We start from the raw sequence: 19843 nt of genomic DNA, 5'->3' as shown, positions 1-19843 counted from the left end.
AATGTCAAACTCAGTTTCTAACTTAAAGTAATAATGGATTTTAGACATACATTTAAGAAATTTTGGGCTGAGAAGGTAGCTCAGTGGTAGAGCGCTTGCCTTGCATGCTCAAGGCCCTGGGTTCGATTCCTCAGCACCACATAAGCAAAAAGAAAAAAGCTGGAAGTGGCGCTGTGGCTCAAGTGGTAGAGCGCTAGCCTTGAGCTGAAGAACTGAGGGACAGCGCCCAGGCCCAGAGTTCAGGCCCCATGACCGGACTCCCCCCAAAAATAAAAAAAATAAAAAAATAAAAAAAAGAAATTTTGATGATCAGATATGTGTATATTTAATTGCATGTTTTCAGTGAAGGAAGCGGTGGCATTGATCAAGATCATTTTACTCATAAATTGATTTGTTGAATTGAAACTCTGTAAAGATAAAAAAAAATTAGAAAGGAATCCAATTGTATATCTATTTAAAGATAATAAAGATTAAAAAATTTTAAAGCTGGAAAATGAAAATAATTTAAGCTTTTATGAGCACTACTGGCAAAATAAAAAACACTTTAGACAATAAAGTGGAGAATTTTAGTTTCTGACCACAAAGATTAAGGTGTTATAACATTGTTGATTGACTTCGAATAGGAAATAATTTCAAGTAATTATTACAGCTTAATTTTCAAATATGGTTTCTTATGCTCTTTAGATATTTTTTATTATTAGGTAGATATTAACTCTCTTCTCTGTGTTTCTGTCTCTGCTCTCTCATCTCTTGTGTGTGTATTGATGTGTATTAATCTAGCAATCAACACACACCCATCTGGACATCTCCCTTTTCCCATTGGCTCTAACCCACGAGACAAATAATGGAACACTTGCTCTTGTGGATGAGTCTGATGATCTTGGAACCAATGTATCAAACACAGAGCTTCAGGAAAAAATTTCCAGCCTGGAGATTAAACTCAAAGTGTCTGAAGAAGAAAAGCAGAGAATTCAAAAGGTGTGTTTACATTTGCCTAAAATAAAATGTCTGAAAGTTAGAAAACTCGAGATTTAATAGAACCCAAAACTGATTAAAAACTTAATTGGAAGAAAAAATGATGGTGTGTCTTTCCTTTCCTTGGGTTTAAGTTGAAATCTGTCATATCAAAGTATCAATTGAAAAAAATCCTTGGTAAGATACCTCTAGTTCTCAGCTCACGTCTGTAATTCTACCTACTCAGGAGGCTGAGATCTGTGTATCCAGTTTAAAGCCAGCCAGGAGGAAAGTCTTATCTCTACTTACTCAAAAAACTGGGAGAGGAGCTGTGGCTCAAAGTGCCAGCCTTGAGCAATACATGTCAGGGACAGTGTCCAGGCCCTGAGTTCAGGCCCCATGACTGACCAAAAAAAAAAAGTCTCCGGTCCTACATAGGTATTTTGTTGTTGTAAACAACAACACAAACTGTGTATTAGAGCCTGAGCTCAGGGCCTATGGGATATCCCCTTAGCTTTTCACTCAGGGCTAGTGCTCTACCACTTGAATTATACCTACACTTCTAGCTTTTTGATGGCTAATTAGAACTACAAGTTTCAAGGACCTTCCTGCTCTGGCTGGCTGTGAACTGCAATCCTCAGGTCTCAGCCTCCTGAATAACTAGGATTACAAGTCATAAGTCACCGACGCTTGGTATACATACATATTTTTAGCCTTTAAGAAATAATTCCTTGACAGTTATTTTTTATTTAAAAAAATTCTAGACCTTTAAATGCTACAAAGTTTGTGCTTGGATTTTTCTTCTAGGATGTGGAATTGTTGATGGAAAAGCATAGCATCTTAGAAAAAGACTTTCTAAAAGAAAAGGAACAAGAGGCCATTTCTTTTCAAGATAGATACAAAGAACTTCAGGTAAATTCTGTATTTCAAATTTAAAATTGAGAACTTTGAACTACGAGCTGTAATTTCAGGAAGTACTCAAATACTTTATGAATTTTTAATCTAGTACTTGCTTAAATAAATGGTAAAATATTGATCAGCATTGATGAAATTAATGGAACTAAATAGCCATGGTGTGTATATGTGTGTGTGTGTGTATGTGTGTGTGTGTTTGTGCGTGCATGTGCACGCCCGCACGTGCATGAGCACATGAACCATACCAGGGCTTGAAATGAGGGCCTTGCACTCTAGCTTGCTTTGTCACTTATGGCTAGTTAATTGAAAATAAGAGTATCACAGACTTTTCTCTCTGAGTTTGCTTCAAACCCTGATTCTCAGATCTCAGCCTCCTGAGTAGCTAGGCTTACAGGCAAGAATCAACAGTGCCTTGTGGAAGTCCCTCTTTGTAATGACTAGAGATGAAACCTACCTTCTCTATTTATTCAATTCATACTTTTCCCTATTCAGGTTTCTACCCAAGTGATCACCACTACCATTATTTCTCTGTTGGAATACTGAAGAATCTTCTAACTACTCTTTCTGGTTTTTTTTTGTTCCACCCTTACAGACCATTGCCCACTCACAGCTCAGCCACTGAGGTCTGTGTAGCACTTACAGGTACCATGCCATTTCCCTGAATCCTACCAAAAAGCCCAGTTATTGAAATAATATCAAAGAATGCTGTCTTCTATCCCTTCTTGCTTTTTAGTTAGTTTAATTTCTATGTTTGGAGTTTCCCTCCCGCAGATACATAATTGTTATTTTTTCCTTAAATACTATAGTTCTACTGTCAGCTAGCCATTCCTGATAGTACTGGCATCCTCCCCCAACCTGCACCCTTACTTTCTGCTACTTTTCCTCCCTAGCATTTTCAAAGTTGCTTAAAACTGGTTTGTTTGCCTAAATATCCTTACCATAGTTTTCTTCATTAACCTTCCAGTTTATATACTTGCTCTTTTTCCTAAATTTTTCTTTTTCTTTCTTTCTTTCCTTTCCTTTTTTCTTCTCTTTTCTTTTTGCTCTAGCATTTGAGCCACAGCTCCACCTCCAGCATTTTTCTGTTTAGAGATAAAACTCACTGACTTAACTACTGGGCTGGGTTTGTGTCTCTGCTTTTGTACTATCTCAGCCTCTTGAGTAGCTGGGATTACTTTATAGGTCTGCTGGCTTTCTGTGTTTTTATTTAAGCTAGTAGATGTAAATTGGACAAGATCCCAATACGAATTCCCATTCTTATCCCACAGTAATGTCAGCTTTCCAAGCTTCTTCAGTCTACTCCCTCTCTTTATTCAATTCATACTTTCCCTATCCAGGTTTTAAACTAGTAAACAATAAATTCAGGTGAATTCAGGAGTTAGTGTTCCTTGGCTGTAGGAAGGCTTTATTTGAACGCTTTGACACATAAAATAAGACCTGGTGTACATGGTCAGCATTCCCCAGCCCTCTAGCTTTGCCTTTTTTTTTTTTTTTTTAAATTTCTCCACTCAGATCTCTCTACTTGGAATGTTTTCTCTTCAGACATATTCAGAAGCCAGATGCTGGTGGCTCATGCCTATAATCCTAGCTACTCAGGAGGCTGAGATCTGAGGACTCAGGTTTGAAGTAAGGAGGAACAGGAAAGTCCATGAGACTCTTTAGCTCAGATTAACCACATACACACAAAAAGGTCAGAAGTGGTGCTGTGACTCAAACAGTAGACCACCAAACTATGAGCAAAAGGCCTTGGGACAGTGCCCAGGCCCTGAGTTCAAGCCCCAGGAATGGTATATACACAAAAAGGCAGAAATAGGGAAGAAAGGTGAGAAATCTGTCTCTTCCCTGTCTACTGGGGACATTGTTTAGTGGATTTACCTCAGAAATATATATTTTAATCTGATCTATCAATTTCAAACCTCCAATATATTGAACTTACAGTAACTGGCTTAATATTTCTTTTTTTTTTTTTAAATTTAATTTAATTTTATTTGTGAACATACTGTACAGAGGAGTTACAGTTACATGGGCAGGATAACTGGCTTAATATTTCTTAAAGAGAAGTGCTTCTCAGCTACTTTGATTTTTGGTAGATCTTGTTGTATTTCTAAATTTAGGACACTAGGGCAAAATATTTTTTAGGCAATGAATAAACTCTTAGGTAGAAAAAGGAGATGAGTAAAGGTATAGGTAACTAAGTGAGGGAGTGAGTTGCATTTTCCAGGTTTGGGTAGTATAGTATAGTATAGGACTATGTGTTAGGTATTCTGGAGATGTGTTTTTCAACAGTAATATTTGGGTTATCCACGCTTGATTTGGCAAGAATTAGGCTTTATTTATGATTCAACAGAGATTCAGGTATGGCTGAATTATATATCATATAATATATATGATGTATAATATGATTATATATTACAATTATACTAGTACAATAATATACTATAATATACCATCATAAATAACAAAAAGTTCTTTTTTTTTTTTTGGGTCCGGTCGTGGGGCCTGAACTCGGGGCCTGGGCGCTGTCCCTTAGCAATTCAGCTCAAGGCTAGCATGCTACCACTTGAGCCATAGCACCACTTCCGGCTTTTTTTTTTTCTGCTTATGTGGTGCTGAGGAATCAAACTCAGGGCCTCATGCATGCAAGGCAAGCGCTCTACCACTGAGCCACCTTCTCAGTCCCACAAAAAGTTTTTTTATATATCAATAACCATTTAGCATTTATGTTGGTCTTCACTAGAAAACACTCAAAGTACTCTATGTCTGAGTATTTATGGTCCTTCAAGTATGTTACTATTCTAATACTAGCTGAGTTTGATGGCTCACACCTGTAATCCCAGCTATTCAGAGAGCTGAGACCTGGAAGACTGTAGTTCCAGGCCAGCCCAGGCAGACAAATCTGAGAGATTCTATCTCTAATTCACCAGCATAAAGCTGGGCCTGGAGACATGGCTCAAGTGGTAGAGGACCAGTCATGAGCAAGCAAGCCAAATGAGCTTGTGCCCCTGTACTGGTTCATATATATGACTGCCCATGCATATATCTCAATGAAAAGCTCAGAATAAGTCACTTGATGGAGACTAAAGAAAATGAATTTCTCTCAGCATATAGTACTGTGTCTTTTTTTTAATTTTATTTTTGTCAGTTGTGGGACTTGAACTCTGGGCCTGGGCGCTGTCCCTCAGCTCTTTAGCTCAAGGCTGGCACTCTACCACTTCAGCCACAGCGCCACTTCTGGCTTTTTCTGCTTACATGGTACTGAGGAATTGAACCAAGGGCCTCATGCTTGCAAGACAAGTACTCTACCACTGAGCCACCTTCCCAGCCCAGTACTGTGTCTTTTAATACCACACCATGTATGCATGGGATTCATAGACATGGTTTCACATAAGGAATTAATCCTGAGGGAGCATTTATTCAGTTATTCATCCAAGCATATTAATTGAATACTTACTATGTGCCCCGTATTGCTCTAGTTTCTGAAAAGGAAGTTCCCAATCCCATAGCATTTACAATCTGGTAGGAAAAAGACAAAATAAGACAAAGTCAAATAACAAGTGGGGGATTAGTGTTAAGAGGAATTAAAAAATTTTGGAACACTTTTATCTCTAACCACCCAAAAGCCAGAAGTAGAGCTGTGATTCAAGGGATAGAGTGCCAGCCTTGAGTGATAAAGCTACAGTAGCCCCCGAGTTCAAGCCTCAGTACTGACACAAAGAAAAAGAAATGTTAGGAGATACGTATGCATGTATGTATAATCATGACTAATGCTAATTCTGAAAAATGTGGATGATGTAGAAAAAAGCAAGATTCATATTTCTCTATTAATATGAAGATTCTAAGAACATTTTACCTGATTTCAGATCTCACAGCTGGTACTTTACTATTGAGCTACACCTCTACTTGTGGCTTTTTTTGATGGTTAGATGGAGATAAGAGTCTCATGGACTTTCCTGCCTGGGCTGATTTTAAACTGCAGTCCTCAGATCTCAGCTTCCTGAGTAGCTAGGATTACAGGTGTGAGCCACCAGCACCCCACCACTATAATATTGGGGCTTTGAATGTGAAAGAAGATCAAATATTCTTAGGCCAGGTTTGGAGGGGTTCTAGTATGCCAGAGAAAATGTCAGAGTAATTGATAAGTGGAGCATGTGTAGGACCTTTAATCAAACATTTGAAAGTCAGCATTAAATATAACAGAGAAATCTAAGTTGGTTGTATGCATTACAATCTGATTACTGTGTAGTTCGAGGGAGGATGAATGTGCATAGGAAGGAAGGAGAGGTGTAGTATAGCCGTGGGACAGTAGGGTGTGTCCAGTTCTGTCCAGGGTGTGCGCGGAACCAGAGGAAGAAGAATGAGTCATGCTGCACTACTCAGTGGGCTATTTAAAGAACATTCCCAAAACAAGAGAGTTCCTTATCTAAGGACAATTTAGATTCCCTTTCATCTCCTTTCTGTGACTACCCTAGCAAGTGTGCCAGCAGCAGCACCCCATTACACCCCAGCTTTTCAGTGGCAGCACCCTGCCCAAAGTGGTGCTCCCTAAAGAAAATTAGATATTGGCCATGGATGACTACACAGGCCCGTGGCCACCCAAGACAATCTTACGGTTACAAGCAGGGCGGCTCCCAGGCAGCGCAGGTGCACATGACCCCTCCTGAGCTCCAGCCCTTGGGAAGTGTGGGCCCAAAGCCATCCATGCTGCACTGAGGGACCTGACGTACTGCCATCTGCCCTTCCCAACCTCTTCAGCTGACATTGTTTTTCCTCTTCATGTCTCATTCCTTTTAAAAATTTTTCTCCTAAAACTGAGTAGAATCTTGTTTATGTTTTTATTGTTTGACTATTTCCCCAGAGTCGACACAGAGTCTTCCTAAGAAGTTACAGCTGGCACATAGTTAGTGTGTCTTGTTTAGCGTCTCCCACACAGTACCTGGGGCCTTTTATTATATGTCTGGGTCCCCAGGACAAGGGTGGGTAAGTTCCTTCATGGAGAAGAGTGGTGAGGGTTGGCTGCTCTGGAATTTGACCCACTACCTAACTTACCCAGCCCCAGGCAACTCCTATGCTTAGGTGCAGACAGAGTAGGTGATGCATTTACACCTTATTTTCTTGTGTGCTGGTACTAGGGCCTGAACTTATGGCTGAAGCACTATCCTTTAGTTTTTCACCCTTCTGGTTTTTTGCTGGCTCATTGGAGGTAATAGTCTTATGGACTTTTCTGCCCAATGCTGGCTTTGAAACAGGATTCTTAGATCTCAGCCGCCTGAGTTGCTAGGATTCAAGGCTTGTGCCACCAGAGCCTGGCTCAATTGGATTTGGATGTCTCCCTCATTTGTTAGTTTTATTCTCAAGCAATATACTTCCTAAATAATTTATATTATTTCGTATGTGTCCATTTTATACATGCCTAAAATGTGTTCTTTGATTTCCTTTTGAGTTTCTACTAAACTTCCCTGAACTCTTTTTCTTTTAAAACACACTTTTCATAGCAATATAGTCTAGTAAAATTTCAATTAGTATAGAAATCTGTAGCTTAGAAAATGAAAGTTGCCCATAATTTTACATTCTCCAAATAGCAGCTTCTGAGAAAATGCTGTTAATTTTCATTCCAGGATATCATATAGATTTATAGTTTAGGCATCATGCAAATGGGATGTCTGTTTTACCAGGTCTGTGCCTACCCTGAACTTTACCAGTCTTTCTCTGTTTGCCAACTAGAGGAATACAATATATCTCCTGTTTTGGATGTTTTACTTATTATGTTGCTTTTGTATGGCTACCAACCTTTCAATTTCTTCCCTGTATTTATCTCTCAGTTTTTTGTTTATTTACTTACCTGCTTTTTATTGTGGTGGTAGAGATGGAGCCCAGGGCTTTGTACATAGTAGGCAAGGGATCCACCATTGAGTTATATCCTATCCACCTCTATATGGTTTTCAGGAGCTTCTGTAAGTTAGGATTATTTATACTTTACTAGTTAGAATGAGATGTTTTCTGTTTTAAATTTTCGGTGTTCATGGCATTTCTTACTATGTTAAATAAATAGTTGGATAAGTGATGTGGTAGTTTGAGTTGAAAAAATATTAGTCCATATCTTAGTCACTTTATGGTTTCACTTTATGTGTAACTTTTGATTCTTCAGTACTTTGTATTAGCTGAGTGAGGTGTGGGGTGCAGTGACTACTTTACCCAAATGTCTAGTTTGCTAACCTTCAAGAGTTTACAGAGCAGCACTTCCATCCACTTGCTCTGTGCTCTCAGCTTCTGCATGCGCCAGAGCTCCAGTTACACTCAGTGTACTCTGGACTCTGCACTCAGTGCTCTTTTTGTGGTGACTGTGTATTCATGTAGTACCATCTACATTGTTTTAATTCTTGTTTCACTACACATTTGGGCATTTTATAGAACTAAGAAAAGGGAGCCAGGTACCAGTGGCTCATGCTTGTAATCCTAGCTACTCAGGAGTCTGAGATCTGAGGATCATGGTTCAAAGCCAGCCTAGGCAGTAAAGTCCATGAGACTCTTATCTCCAATAAACCACTAGAAAATCGGAAGTGGCGCTGTGCCTCAAGTGGTAGAGTGCTTGCCTTGAGCTGAAGAGTTTAAGCCCCACAATCGACAAAAACAAAACAAAACGAAGAAAAGGGAGCTTTCTTCTTGTCTCTTGTGCTTTATGAAAACTGTTGTAATGTGATAGGTTATTAGATTTGTAAATGGAAAATTCACACTAATTTCTAAATTTAATCTTTTGTGTGTGTATGTCAGTTCTAAGGCTTGAACTCAGGGCCTTGTCTCAGCTTTTATGCTCAAGGTGAGTGCTCTACTACTTGAACCATAGCTCTACTACTGGCTTTTTTGGGACTTAATTGGAGATAAGAACCTCATAGACTTTTCTACCTGGATAACTTTGAACCATGATTCTCAGATCTTAGTCTCTTGAGTAGCTAGGATTACAAGCATGAGCAACTGGTTCCCAGCCCTAAGTTTAATCTTACGTTAAATATGTTTATCTCTCTGTTCCAGGCTCTTCAAGTACTTTTTAATTGAACTCTGTAGCTTTTGCTTAGAGCTTCTAGACATCTATAGTTAACTTATTCCTAAAAATATTTTAAGGGCTTTTGTTCACATCATGTATAATGAAATGTGCCTCATTTAGAAATCAGATTTTTTGTAAGCTCACCCTGCCCTCTAGACGATAGGGTAAAATGTTTTTTTTTTTTATTTTTAATTTTTTATTGTAAAGATACTATACAGAGGGTTACAGTTACATGAGTAAGGTAATGAGTACACTTCCTATTGAGCATTGTTACCCCCTCCATTGTTTTCCCCCTACGATCCCTTCCCTCGGGTAAAATGTTTTGAACACTTCTCTAACATTGCAATCAGTTGTGTGCAAAATTCATGACAACAAACCTGGACATCTATACTCTCCCAGAAACTCTGTTAGGCAGTGAAAATACCAACAAATACATTCACCAGATGAATGAGCAAATGATTGCACACCAAACAGTTGAATGAAGCATGGGATTCCTAACTGCATGGACATTGTTAGTGATGAGACTCAGAACGTGATGGTGTGGCGTGGAGGGGTGCTTCTTGTGGAGGTAGTGGCACCTGTGTAGTCTCCCAGTTAGGAGACAGTCTGAAGACTACTCCTGTCAGTGTTTCAGAAGTGAGAGTATCTGATTTTATGTCAATATGAGAATATAAGGGAAAAGCATTTTTATAGCTGTGTCTGAAACAGTCGCTGGAGACTATTTGAAGATGTTTGTAGCAGTTGAGTAACTGCATTTTCATTGTGGAAGGACATTTTTTGCAGTTGATAAGGATGAGTTGAAGGAAGATGAGGTTGAGAGAGTTCTTTAGATCCTGGCAGAAAACTTGAGGAATTCAATAACTCTTGGGACTAAGGAAGAGAAAGGTGTTCAGTATGACTTTGCCTTCAGATTTATGAAGACCTCAGGCCCTAATTTATCAACTTTCCCCATCTACTATTTTTTAAGTATATGAATAACAAAAATAATCATTATTTCTTTGATATTATAACACATGAATAATGAAGTTAGTGGATAGAGATGGTCAGAGGAGGATACATAATTAGTATATCTAAATCTTCTTGCTTCTCTTCAGTCTGGTTAGCATTCTTTTGCTCTGTAGTACCATGATCCTGGCCTAGGAAACATTCCCCTTCCACCCTGAACCACTGCATGTGACTTTGCTGTGCTTTGCCCCAGTGTCCATGCTGAAGGTCACATAATTTTTTTTTTTTTTGGTCTTGAGGCCTGAACTCTGGGCCTGGGCGCTGTCCATCAGCTCTTCAGCTCAAGGCTAGCGCTCTACCACTTGAGCCTCAGCCCCACTTCTGGCTTTTTCTGCTTATGTGGTGCTGAGGAATCGAACCCAGGGCCTCATGCATGCAAGGCAAGCACTCTACCACTGAGCCACCTTCCCAGCCCAGTCACATAATTCTTCACATCTGACCATTTCATTCTCATTTCTGTTTTCCCTAGGATTAAGAGTAATCTTCTCAAATGCTTTTACAAGCTTTTATTTTCCTTATTTGTAGAACAGGAGTAAGAGCAGGAGAAGCATTAATAGCACCAGTGACTCTAGCTATTATGAGGATTGGATGAGTTTATGTTCTGGCATATGGTGATGTATAAATCTTTCACTCACATTCTTTTTATTACTTGTTTAGTAGCTAATAGTCTGTAGAAGCCATGAGATTTGAGATGATGTCTTTATTTTGGTTTTGTGTAGCAGAGAATATACTAATATTAAAAACATAATGCATAGTCATTTTATGAATGAATATCATCTGGAAACATGCTAATGAACTATTCAGAGGCTACTGCAGAGGCAGAATTGTACTATTTGTTGTAGTGTAATAGAATAAGAAAAGGTCCATTATGTTTTGTTGTGTCTGTTGTAAAAAACACCTCTGAAATGTTTTTTTAATCATTTGAAGAAATGTATTAGCATGAAAATAATTGATAAGTGTAGACAGAAAAGGAAAGCAAAAGAAACATTAATTTAAAATTAGTAGACACTTAATACGTGGTGATGTTGCAGTGATGGTGCAGTGGCTCATGCCTATTGTTCTTTCTGCTTGTGAGCCTGAGGCCAGCCTGGACAAATAGATCACAAGACTCCTTCTCAACCAGGAGTTAGGCATGGTAGCATGGTAGCTTGTGCCTTTCATCCCACTTACAGAAGAAACGTAGACTAAGGGGATCATGGTCTAGGCATGCACCCCAGGCAAAAAGTGAGACCCTATCTTCAAACTAACATGAGTAGAAAAAGACCACGAACATCACTCAGTGGAAGAGCTGTCTGCACCACCAAGTGTGAGACCCTGGGTCTAAATCTAGTGCCATGTCAAAAGAACAACAAAACAGAACAAAATACTACCACCACCAGAAAAGAAAATTAAAAAGCAGATGGTTTGGATGCATTATTTTTGTTGCAAATTTGTTTATACATTCATTAATTCAACAAATATTTATTGTATTTACTTTCTTTTTTTTTTTGTCGGTCATCAGGCTTGAACTCTGGGCCTGGGCATTGTTCCCCAGCTCTTCAGCTCAAGGCTAGCGCTCTACCACTTGAGCCACAGCACCACTTCCGGTTTTCTAGTGGTTTATTGGAGATAAGAGTCTCACAGACTTTCCTGAGCGGTCTGGCTTTGAACCTCAATCCTCATCTCAGCCTCCTGAGTAGCCAGGATTACAGGTGTGAGCCACCGGCGCCCCGCTGTATTTACTTTCTAAACTGCCAGCTACCACTGTTTTGTATCCTAAGGAAAGAAAACAAAAAAAGGACTTTTTAGGGAGCTTCTATTTTGTGAAGGATGGCTGATTGTTAAACATAGCAGAAGATGATTATAACTCAAACAGGTGATGGACAAGGAGATCAGAAACAGGAGTCAGGGTATTATTTTGGAGAGGACTGAGGAATAGTTGGATTTCCAAGGTGACTTTTGAGTAAACAGTCAGGTGCTGATGAGGTTGAAATATGTAAAAAGATAATTCTTGTGGAGTTACAATGTGTGGAGGCCGGGGATATGTAGGGTTTAATGACTGATTTTTGGGGACTTTCATTTTAATTCATGTGTTAAACCATACATACTTGAAACATACAGCTGTAGCTGGAACTACAATAACTTTGTGAGCTTGCTAATATTTAGAGTATTATACATCTTTTATTACTCAGATGAATTTAATATTTGAGTCATTGTAGTTACTTTCTTAGACATTCTTAAATTTCCATTCTGTTCATAAGAAATGTCATAACTAGCCAGGTGCCGGTGGCTCACGCCTGTAATCCTAGCTACATAGGAGGCTGAGATCTGAGGATCATGGTTCAAAGCCAGACAGGGCAGGAAACTCTTGTGAGACTCTTATCTCCAATAAACCACCAGAAAGCCGGAAGTGGTGCTGTCGCTCACGTGGTAGAGTGCTAGCCTTGAGCTGAAGAACTGAGGGACAGTGCCTAGGCCCAGAGTTCAAGCCCCACAACCAACAACAACAACAAAAAAAGTCATAACTAGCTGGGCTCAGGCCAGTGTCTCGCACCTGTGATACTTAGCGACTCAGGAGACTGAAGTCTTAGATAATGTTTTAAAGCCAGCCCTGGCAGGAAAGTCTGTGAGTGAGACTTCTATTTCTAGCTAACCACCAACAAGCTGAAGTGGAGCTTTGGCTTCAGTAATAAAGCACTAGCCTTGAACAACCACACAAAGCAGGTTTTTTTTCTTAAGAGTTCAAAGATATAACCTTGTATATACTTTCTCAAAGAATGCTTGAGAACAGAATCTTAGCTATCTTGCTACTTTACATTGTCATGTAGACAAAGATACTTGAACTGCAAGCCAGCTTGACTTTCTGCTTCAGCTAATTGAAGCTATATTTTGTCTTTTGTGCGCTAAATGTTTCTTGCTGTAGCATTTTGATTACTCACATGCAACTCATTTCTTCCTATGCCAGTCTTTCAGTGTCTTCTGTGACTTGAAACGTGGAGAAATAGAAAACTATAAACTAACAACAAGACTGGAGTCAGCAAACATACATATAGAATTAATATAAGGTGGCCAGCAGAAATTGTTCAGGTGATTATTTTCTAAACATGTATTAACATTGAGGTACAAAGTTTTATTCTGTTTGCTAAGTAATAAACAGCAAGTGCAACATGATAGCCTGTGTGTAAAGGAAAGCTATCTACTTCTTCCTTGGCGATAGTTGGGTAATAGTTTGGAAAATTTGTGCTGATGAGGCATTACAATTTAGATGAAGTGCTTATACCCAAAAGTAGCAACAGTGAAGATACAGAGGCTAAAACTCTTCTCTTTTCCTCATAATGATGGTCTGTTCATTTTATGAGAGAGGCATCACATTTTCCATATGCTAGTGCCTAGCAAGAAGTCCCCCCCCCCCACACACCCTGCAGCCAAAGGTGTTAGATGTGAAATAAACATGGCCTTTTCTGAAATGCTTTTCTTTTTTTTTTTTTTTAAAGGATTTTTCAGCTACAGACTATTTTATTGAGAACATAGCTTTAAATATTTTGCTTTTTCAGTTGGTGGTTTGAAAGTAGAGGTAAATGATAAACTTCAGACAATTGCAAATAAATGAGGAATGATGGTGTTTGGGAAAAATTATAATCCATTTACTTTCCAATAGCCTCATAAAAATTTGTCTCTTGAAGAAGAAAAATGCATTTTGTTATACCTGGACTATGCATATGGTCTTGAATGGAAAATCAAGAGTTCTTCCTGAAATAACACTGAAGAAAAAGCAAGTTAAAATGTGAATCAGTGGCCTGTTATTCAAAAAGTGATTTGAGTTCATTGTTGGACTTCAAGGGCCAATAATTTTTATGAACGTATTACTAAAGGAAGGTGTTTGGGTTGGATTTTAAAGTCTTTGTCCTTTGGTTGACTTTCCTTCTCTCTGTTCATTTTAGAGTGCTTGTTTATAATATTGTGGCATGGATTTCATTCCCACTAAATTCTTCCTTTTGCATCCCTGGCACAGATGTGGACGTAAAAGCTCAAAAACTTAAAGATCTATTCCATAAGCTAAATTGTTTTTCCATATGCCTTAAGCCCTCCTGCATATACTTAAATATATTATGTTTAATTTTCTATCTGTGGGTTTATGTACAGTTGGCACAATTTCTTTTTTCCAATACTGGGGCTTGAACTCAACTTAGACATTATCTTTTAGCTTTTTCACTTGTAGTTGGCACTCTACCACTAAATTACGCTTCCACTTCTGGCTTCTTGTTGGTTAACTGGAGTTGAATCTCAGAGACATTCCTGTCTGGGCTGGCTTTGGATCGTGATCCTCAGATCTGAGCCTCCCGCGTAGCTATGGTTAAAGGTGTGAACAACAGTGCCCCATGTGGGAGGTGAATCAGTAAGTAGTGCCAAGGACAGAGAGAGTATATGCAGTGCAAATTGTCAGACATTATTAGGGACATTTTGTCTTGGTAAATAGTGTTTAATAGAATGCTTTAGTGGCATACTACTTTGGTTTTGCAGCCATCTTGGGGAATAAGACACAGGTAGTTGTGCTTCCAGAACTTACTACCGCCTAATGGATTATGGGTGTTTAGGTACTGTTACTTCTTGTACTTCAAAATAGGATCTTTTTAAAGAAGGAAACAAAACAAAAATCCCTGTTATGAGAGGAAGGTTCTTTTTAGAAGGAATTATTAGTTATCATCAGTAGGGATATCACTGACTTTAGCTTGTCCCCCCCCCCCCTTTTTTTTTTTAACATGTTTTATTAGCATCACTTAGTTGTGGGGATGGGGTTGGCTCTATTTTTCCATGCCCAGATAAGCATATGATGCACCTTCATTAGACCCAATCCCTGCATCTCAACCCTCCTCTCCTCTCTTTCCTTCTTTTCTCAAGCCAATCTCAACAAGCTTTACACATGTACAGAAAGAATTTTGACTATGTTTGTTGTCCTCCACCCTCTCTGTTTGACTCCCCCCCATCTTCCAGTAATACCCCTACCCTAAAGAGGACCTATTTTATGTTTCTCATTCATTTGTGTGTATTAATATCCAAAGGGGTTTCCATCATGGCACTGAGCACATGCATCTAGTGTGGTAATCAGATTGACCTGTGTTTATTCTCTTGTTCTCCATTCTCACCACCCCCTATTATTCAAGAAGGTAACCTATAATAAAAAAAATTCTCAAAAGCTGGTGCTTCCCAATTACGGATACTTTTGTGTTTTTAATTAGATATCCAAGTTTAAGGCCTATACCAAATCTGTAATCTTGTAGCTTCAGGATTCCCATAAAGGTCAGGAAATATTCGGATAGCAGAATGTAGGTTTTTATGTACCTCATCTTGGTCTTATACAAAGTAATGAACTACAGGCTGAATACTACATTTTAACCTGGAAGGCATGTTTAAACACTTTTAACCCCATGCTGTGGTTTCTGAGTTGTCAGTAATCTCCAGGATGAATTCTGTGGATATTATTTGCAGCCAACACAGCTGTCCTCCGGACAGAGGTTCATATGAGGAAAGAAGTTAGACCAGGCTAACATTACAGGACGAAAGAGAAGCACAAGTACTATACTCAGTGAAAAGGATGATGGTGTTGTTGTTTTTGCCATAAGCTCTTTTGGAAAATTATTTTTAAAGCTTTGTGGAAATACCACAGTTTTTGAAACATGATCCCCCTTTTTCTTTGCAGCCCAGGACATTTGGGTGATGATAGCCATAACAAATTTGTCTGTTTTTGGAGAGATCACTCTGTGTGCCACAGTTCTTCACCCAGAGGAAAAGATAGTTCATAGTTCTTTTGCAATATTAGCCCCCTCATTTGGGCAAGATTCAGAGTGGCTATAATTATACCTTGAGAAATTACAAATATATAATGCATAAATAGACTATGTAAGCTATGAAAGTCCAATACCCTTAGAGGTATAGACAAACCATATTTGGAACTTACTATGTCAGTAGTGACAAAGTACCCCAATAAAAAATCCACATAAAAACAAGAAGTCCACACAGACACAGGATAATACATCAGCTTGAGTTAAGCTTTCATGGAATACCTTGGACATTTTAAGAATGAAAAGAGGCCTCTAAATGTAATTATAAAGAACACATGATCTGAAGTACAGTGAACTTTATCATGAATTATAAGGTAGGTTTTAGAGAGGGTTTAAAATGTATTTATATCCCTTTACATTCTCTTTCACAGCAACTGTTAACAAATGACAAAGATGTTCAGTATATTTGTCTTCATTTTTCATTCAGAAAGTAGATAAAGATGGGATGTCTTTGTGGTTGATTAATGTCAGAGGTGATATTTTATGCCCCTTTCTTTCCTTCTAACTTGTCTAGGATGCCGCTACTGTCCTCGTTTTCTTCAATTGATCATATGATCAGTTTTATGTGCATTTCTGTGGAAGTCATCTTATTAAAGGCATCACATTGATTTATTCTTGTCAGTCTCATGACCCACAGCACTGGACAGTACTGTGTTCTGTCTGAATGCATGTCATAGCTTTTGATAAATATTTGATAGCACTTCACCAATAATCACAAAAAGTGAATGTTTCTTCTCTCTGCCCTCTCCTCTCCTCTCCTCCCTTCTCTCTCTTCTCTCCTTTTTTTGTTCTTTATGACAGATTTTTCTAGATTCTGGTTTTGAAGCAAGAAAATAGAATTCAGTGGGGAGACATCTTACAAGTAGCTTATAGGAAATTGAACTTTTTTATTTTTTTAAGCAACTGGTAAAAGCAGGAACAGTTGGGCCTCAAAGCAAGAAAGCAAGCAAACCTATAGTAGCAACCTCTTTCTCCAAATAGATGAAATGAGCCTGTAGCCCAAGCAGGAAATGATAATAACAATTTTTCCCATCAGCTTGTGTATTGTTTACAATGGCTGTGTATTGTTTACAATGTGGCCATTTAACTGTAAGGATGAGATTTGACTCTTAATTACCTGCTTAGATAAGATATTAAGTATTTAGTCATTCTTTTGTCCAGGGCTTACTTTTTAAAAATATTACTTAAATACTTGAACCATTTTGAGTAGAACTCTAATATAAAGTACCTCTCCCTTCCTTCCTTCCTTCCTACTTTCCTTCCTTCCTTCCTTCCTTCCTTCCTTTCCTCCCTCCCTCCCTCTCTCTCTCTCTCTCTCTCCTCCCCCCCTTGTTCACTAGAGATAGAGTCTCCTCAACATTCCTGTCCCAGCTGAGTGAACTGTGATCCTCTGATCTTAGCCTCTTGAGTAGTTAGAATTACAGGCGTGAGCCACTAGCACCGGGCTATTTTTGTGTTATATATAGCAGAGACATTTGTCATGGAGTTTTATTTTTCTCATAAATGTTAATTGGTTTATTATTTGAGAGTAAATTTGAGCCACTTTGAGGAGGTAGATTAAAAAACAAAGAGAACACCTCCTCTTGCTTTTTTTTTCCTTACCCTTTATCCTCTTCTCCAGGAAACACAAATAGATCATTTGAATTCTTAGTAATAGATGGAAAAAGTAAACAGGCAACTCCTAGTCACTCATTCCCTAATTCAAAAAGAACAGAATACTCCCACGGTGGACTTGGCTGGAATGTTTTGTACTCCTTTTCTCAGCCTGGTTTGCTAAGACCACAAAATAATTAATAATTGATGACAGAGAAGAAGAGAATCTGATTCATAGGAACACTAATCAGAAACACAAAGCATCCATATTCTTCTGCTAAATCTGACTTTTCAAAAAGCATTCCTTAAGTTCTGTGGGAACAAAGTAGATTTACATGGTATATTTTCATACATATTGGGAATTTTTACAATGATTATGATGTGGTGAATTTTGTAGTTGTGGTTACATTATCTCTTAAAGAAAACTTGTAAGGGCTTGCTAATTCAACTTGGAAATTTTGTTTTAGTCTAATATTTGGCAGAAGTAGACTAAGTCTATGGAAGATTGATTTTTTTTTCCCCTGAAAGCTTGAAAGTGTTGTTGAAGTACTGATACTGCTGGTTAACTGGATCTAAGAATCTCTCAGATTTGTCTGCCTTTACACACCTCCACCCTTGTGAGCAGCTAGGTTTACAGGTGTGAACCAGTGGGACCAGCCTTTTCCAGGCTCTATTGAAGTAAATTCGTCTTGTGCAGATGATATGCACAATGCTTGTGAGCCTCTCTGCTGGCTCAAGTTGCTGAGTTTTATTAAAACCTCCACATCAAGTAGATGTTCAGCCCATTTGTCCTCAGTATAAAATGGTTAATGTTACTATTTTCACAACTTACAACATAATGTCAAAGGTAATCACTGTTCTGTTGGAGGGATGTCTTTAATGCCAAAAATCAGTCATAATATGCTTCTTCATCAAATAACAACATGCATGTGGTATGTTTTTTCTTCTTATGAATATTTGACTGTGGTCAAATTCATGCTAATGTATACTATTAGTCATCTAAAAAATAGTCCTTGTTTTCTTACAAATTTTTTACAAATATAACTAAAAATATTCTATCGCCAGTATGAGCCATAGCTACTCGGGAGGCTGAGATCTGAGGCATGGCTTGAAGCCAGCCTGGACAGACAAGTCTGAGACTATCTCAATTAACCAGCAAATGCTGTAAGTGGCTTGATTTATGGCTCAAGTGGTAGAGCTCCAGACTTGAGTGAAAAAGCCAAATTTTACATTCCAGTTGCTGCCCCCATCACAGAATAAACTATATTTTTCAAAATCATCTTTTGGCGTACATTTTTTCAAATACTATTAGTAGTATATATTAGTTGTATAGGGGTTTTCCTTGTGACATTTCCATACATAGAATTTGGCAGAGGCTGAACAAATCTGTACCTTGATCAAACTCATTCCCTTGGTCATTCTCTCTCAGCACTCCTCCCACCTTCAGAGATTTTGTTTTTCATTTTTGTACATGCACGTGACATAGTCAGCCATACTCCACCTCATTCACCCTCTCTACTGGCTTTCCTCTCCTGCTGGCCCCTCCACCAACAGAAATGGTACATGGAGTACATGTATAAGATGGAGTATTACTCATCCACAAAGAAAATGAAACTATTCCATCTTTTGGAAAATGGGTAGAACTAGAAATCATCATGTTGATGATATAAATCTGTTTTACATTTCTGTCATCCATTTTGTCCAGTTTTTTAAAGATTATATTGTACAAATTATTTCCACTGGTATTTCATATCTGCATATATTATACTGAGATCAACCTCTTTTGTTCTCTTTCCCTATTACCTCTACCTGCTTGTTTAGCAGCTTTCTGTGAGTTTCCTTATGCCATCTTCATACATGGATACCGTTTTTAAAGATTATCCACCTTCCATCATTCTCTTTCCCTCTCCTCCCCTTCATCCCTCCAAACTGTCCCTCAATTATAATTATGTTCTCTATATGTTTATATAGGCATATACCTTTTAGGACTAGATTCCGCAAATGAGTGAAAACGTAATATTTGGCTTTTTGAGCTTAGCTTACCTTGCTTAACATGATGATGTCTAGTTATGCCCATTTTGCTGAAAAAAAATCACATTTCCTTTTTTCCCCTTTATGTCCCCAATGTTACATTCCTGCCACTAATATTTTTAAAAGTCTAAATTCCATATATCAGAGAGAACAGTGATAAATATTTGACTTTCTGAGTCTGGCTTGTTTTCACTTACCATGAAGACCTTCAGTTCCACCACCCTCCTGCAGATGACATTATTGAGTTCTTCTTTCTGGAGAAGTAGTTCAAATGAGCAGAGAAGACTCCCCTTCCCAGAAGCCTCCAGAAGGAGGAGAGAGCTGTCACCACCTTGGCTTTGACTCAGTCAGACTCCTTTGATTTCTGATATAGGGAACTGTAAGGTAATAAATTTGTGTTAAGCCAATAACATTATAATAAACTCTTATGGTAGTAATTGACAACTGACTTATGTTACTTGCTGAGCAGTTTTGGCATTGTGCTGGA

General features: G+C 38.4%; 1 protein-coding gene across 8 annotated transcripts in view; it reads left to right on the top strand.

Moving 5' to 3' along the window:
• Positions 1 to 19843, top strand: part of Ccdc91 (coiled-coil domain containing 91) — a 197413-nt gene that overhangs the window by 60415 nt on the left and 117155 nt on the right. For 7 of the 8 annotated variants that reach the window (XM_042677627.1, XM_042677623.1, XM_042677621.1 and 4 more), the window contains 2 exons: positions 781 to 978; positions 1762 to 1866. In XM_042677627.1, the coding sequence (XP_042533561.1) occupies positions 781 to 978; positions 1762 to 1866 (303 nt within the window). The remainder of the gene's footprint in view (positions 1 to 780; positions 979 to 1761; positions 1867 to 19843) is intronic. The other variant, XM_042677620.1, reaches the window with a different exon arrangement.

This window comes from Dipodomys spectabilis, unplaced genomic scaffold (assembly GCF_019054845.1).
Source record: "Dipodomys spectabilis isolate Male_0828 unplaced genomic scaffold, ASM1905484v1 ptg000039l, whole genome shotgun sequence".
NCBI classification, from domain to species: domain Eukaryota; kingdom Metazoa; phylum Chordata; class Mammalia; order Rodentia; family Heteromyidae; genus Dipodomys; species Dipodomys spectabilis.
Note: the sequence above shows the minus strand (reverse complement) of the source record. Positions and strands in the feature narration are given on the sequence as shown.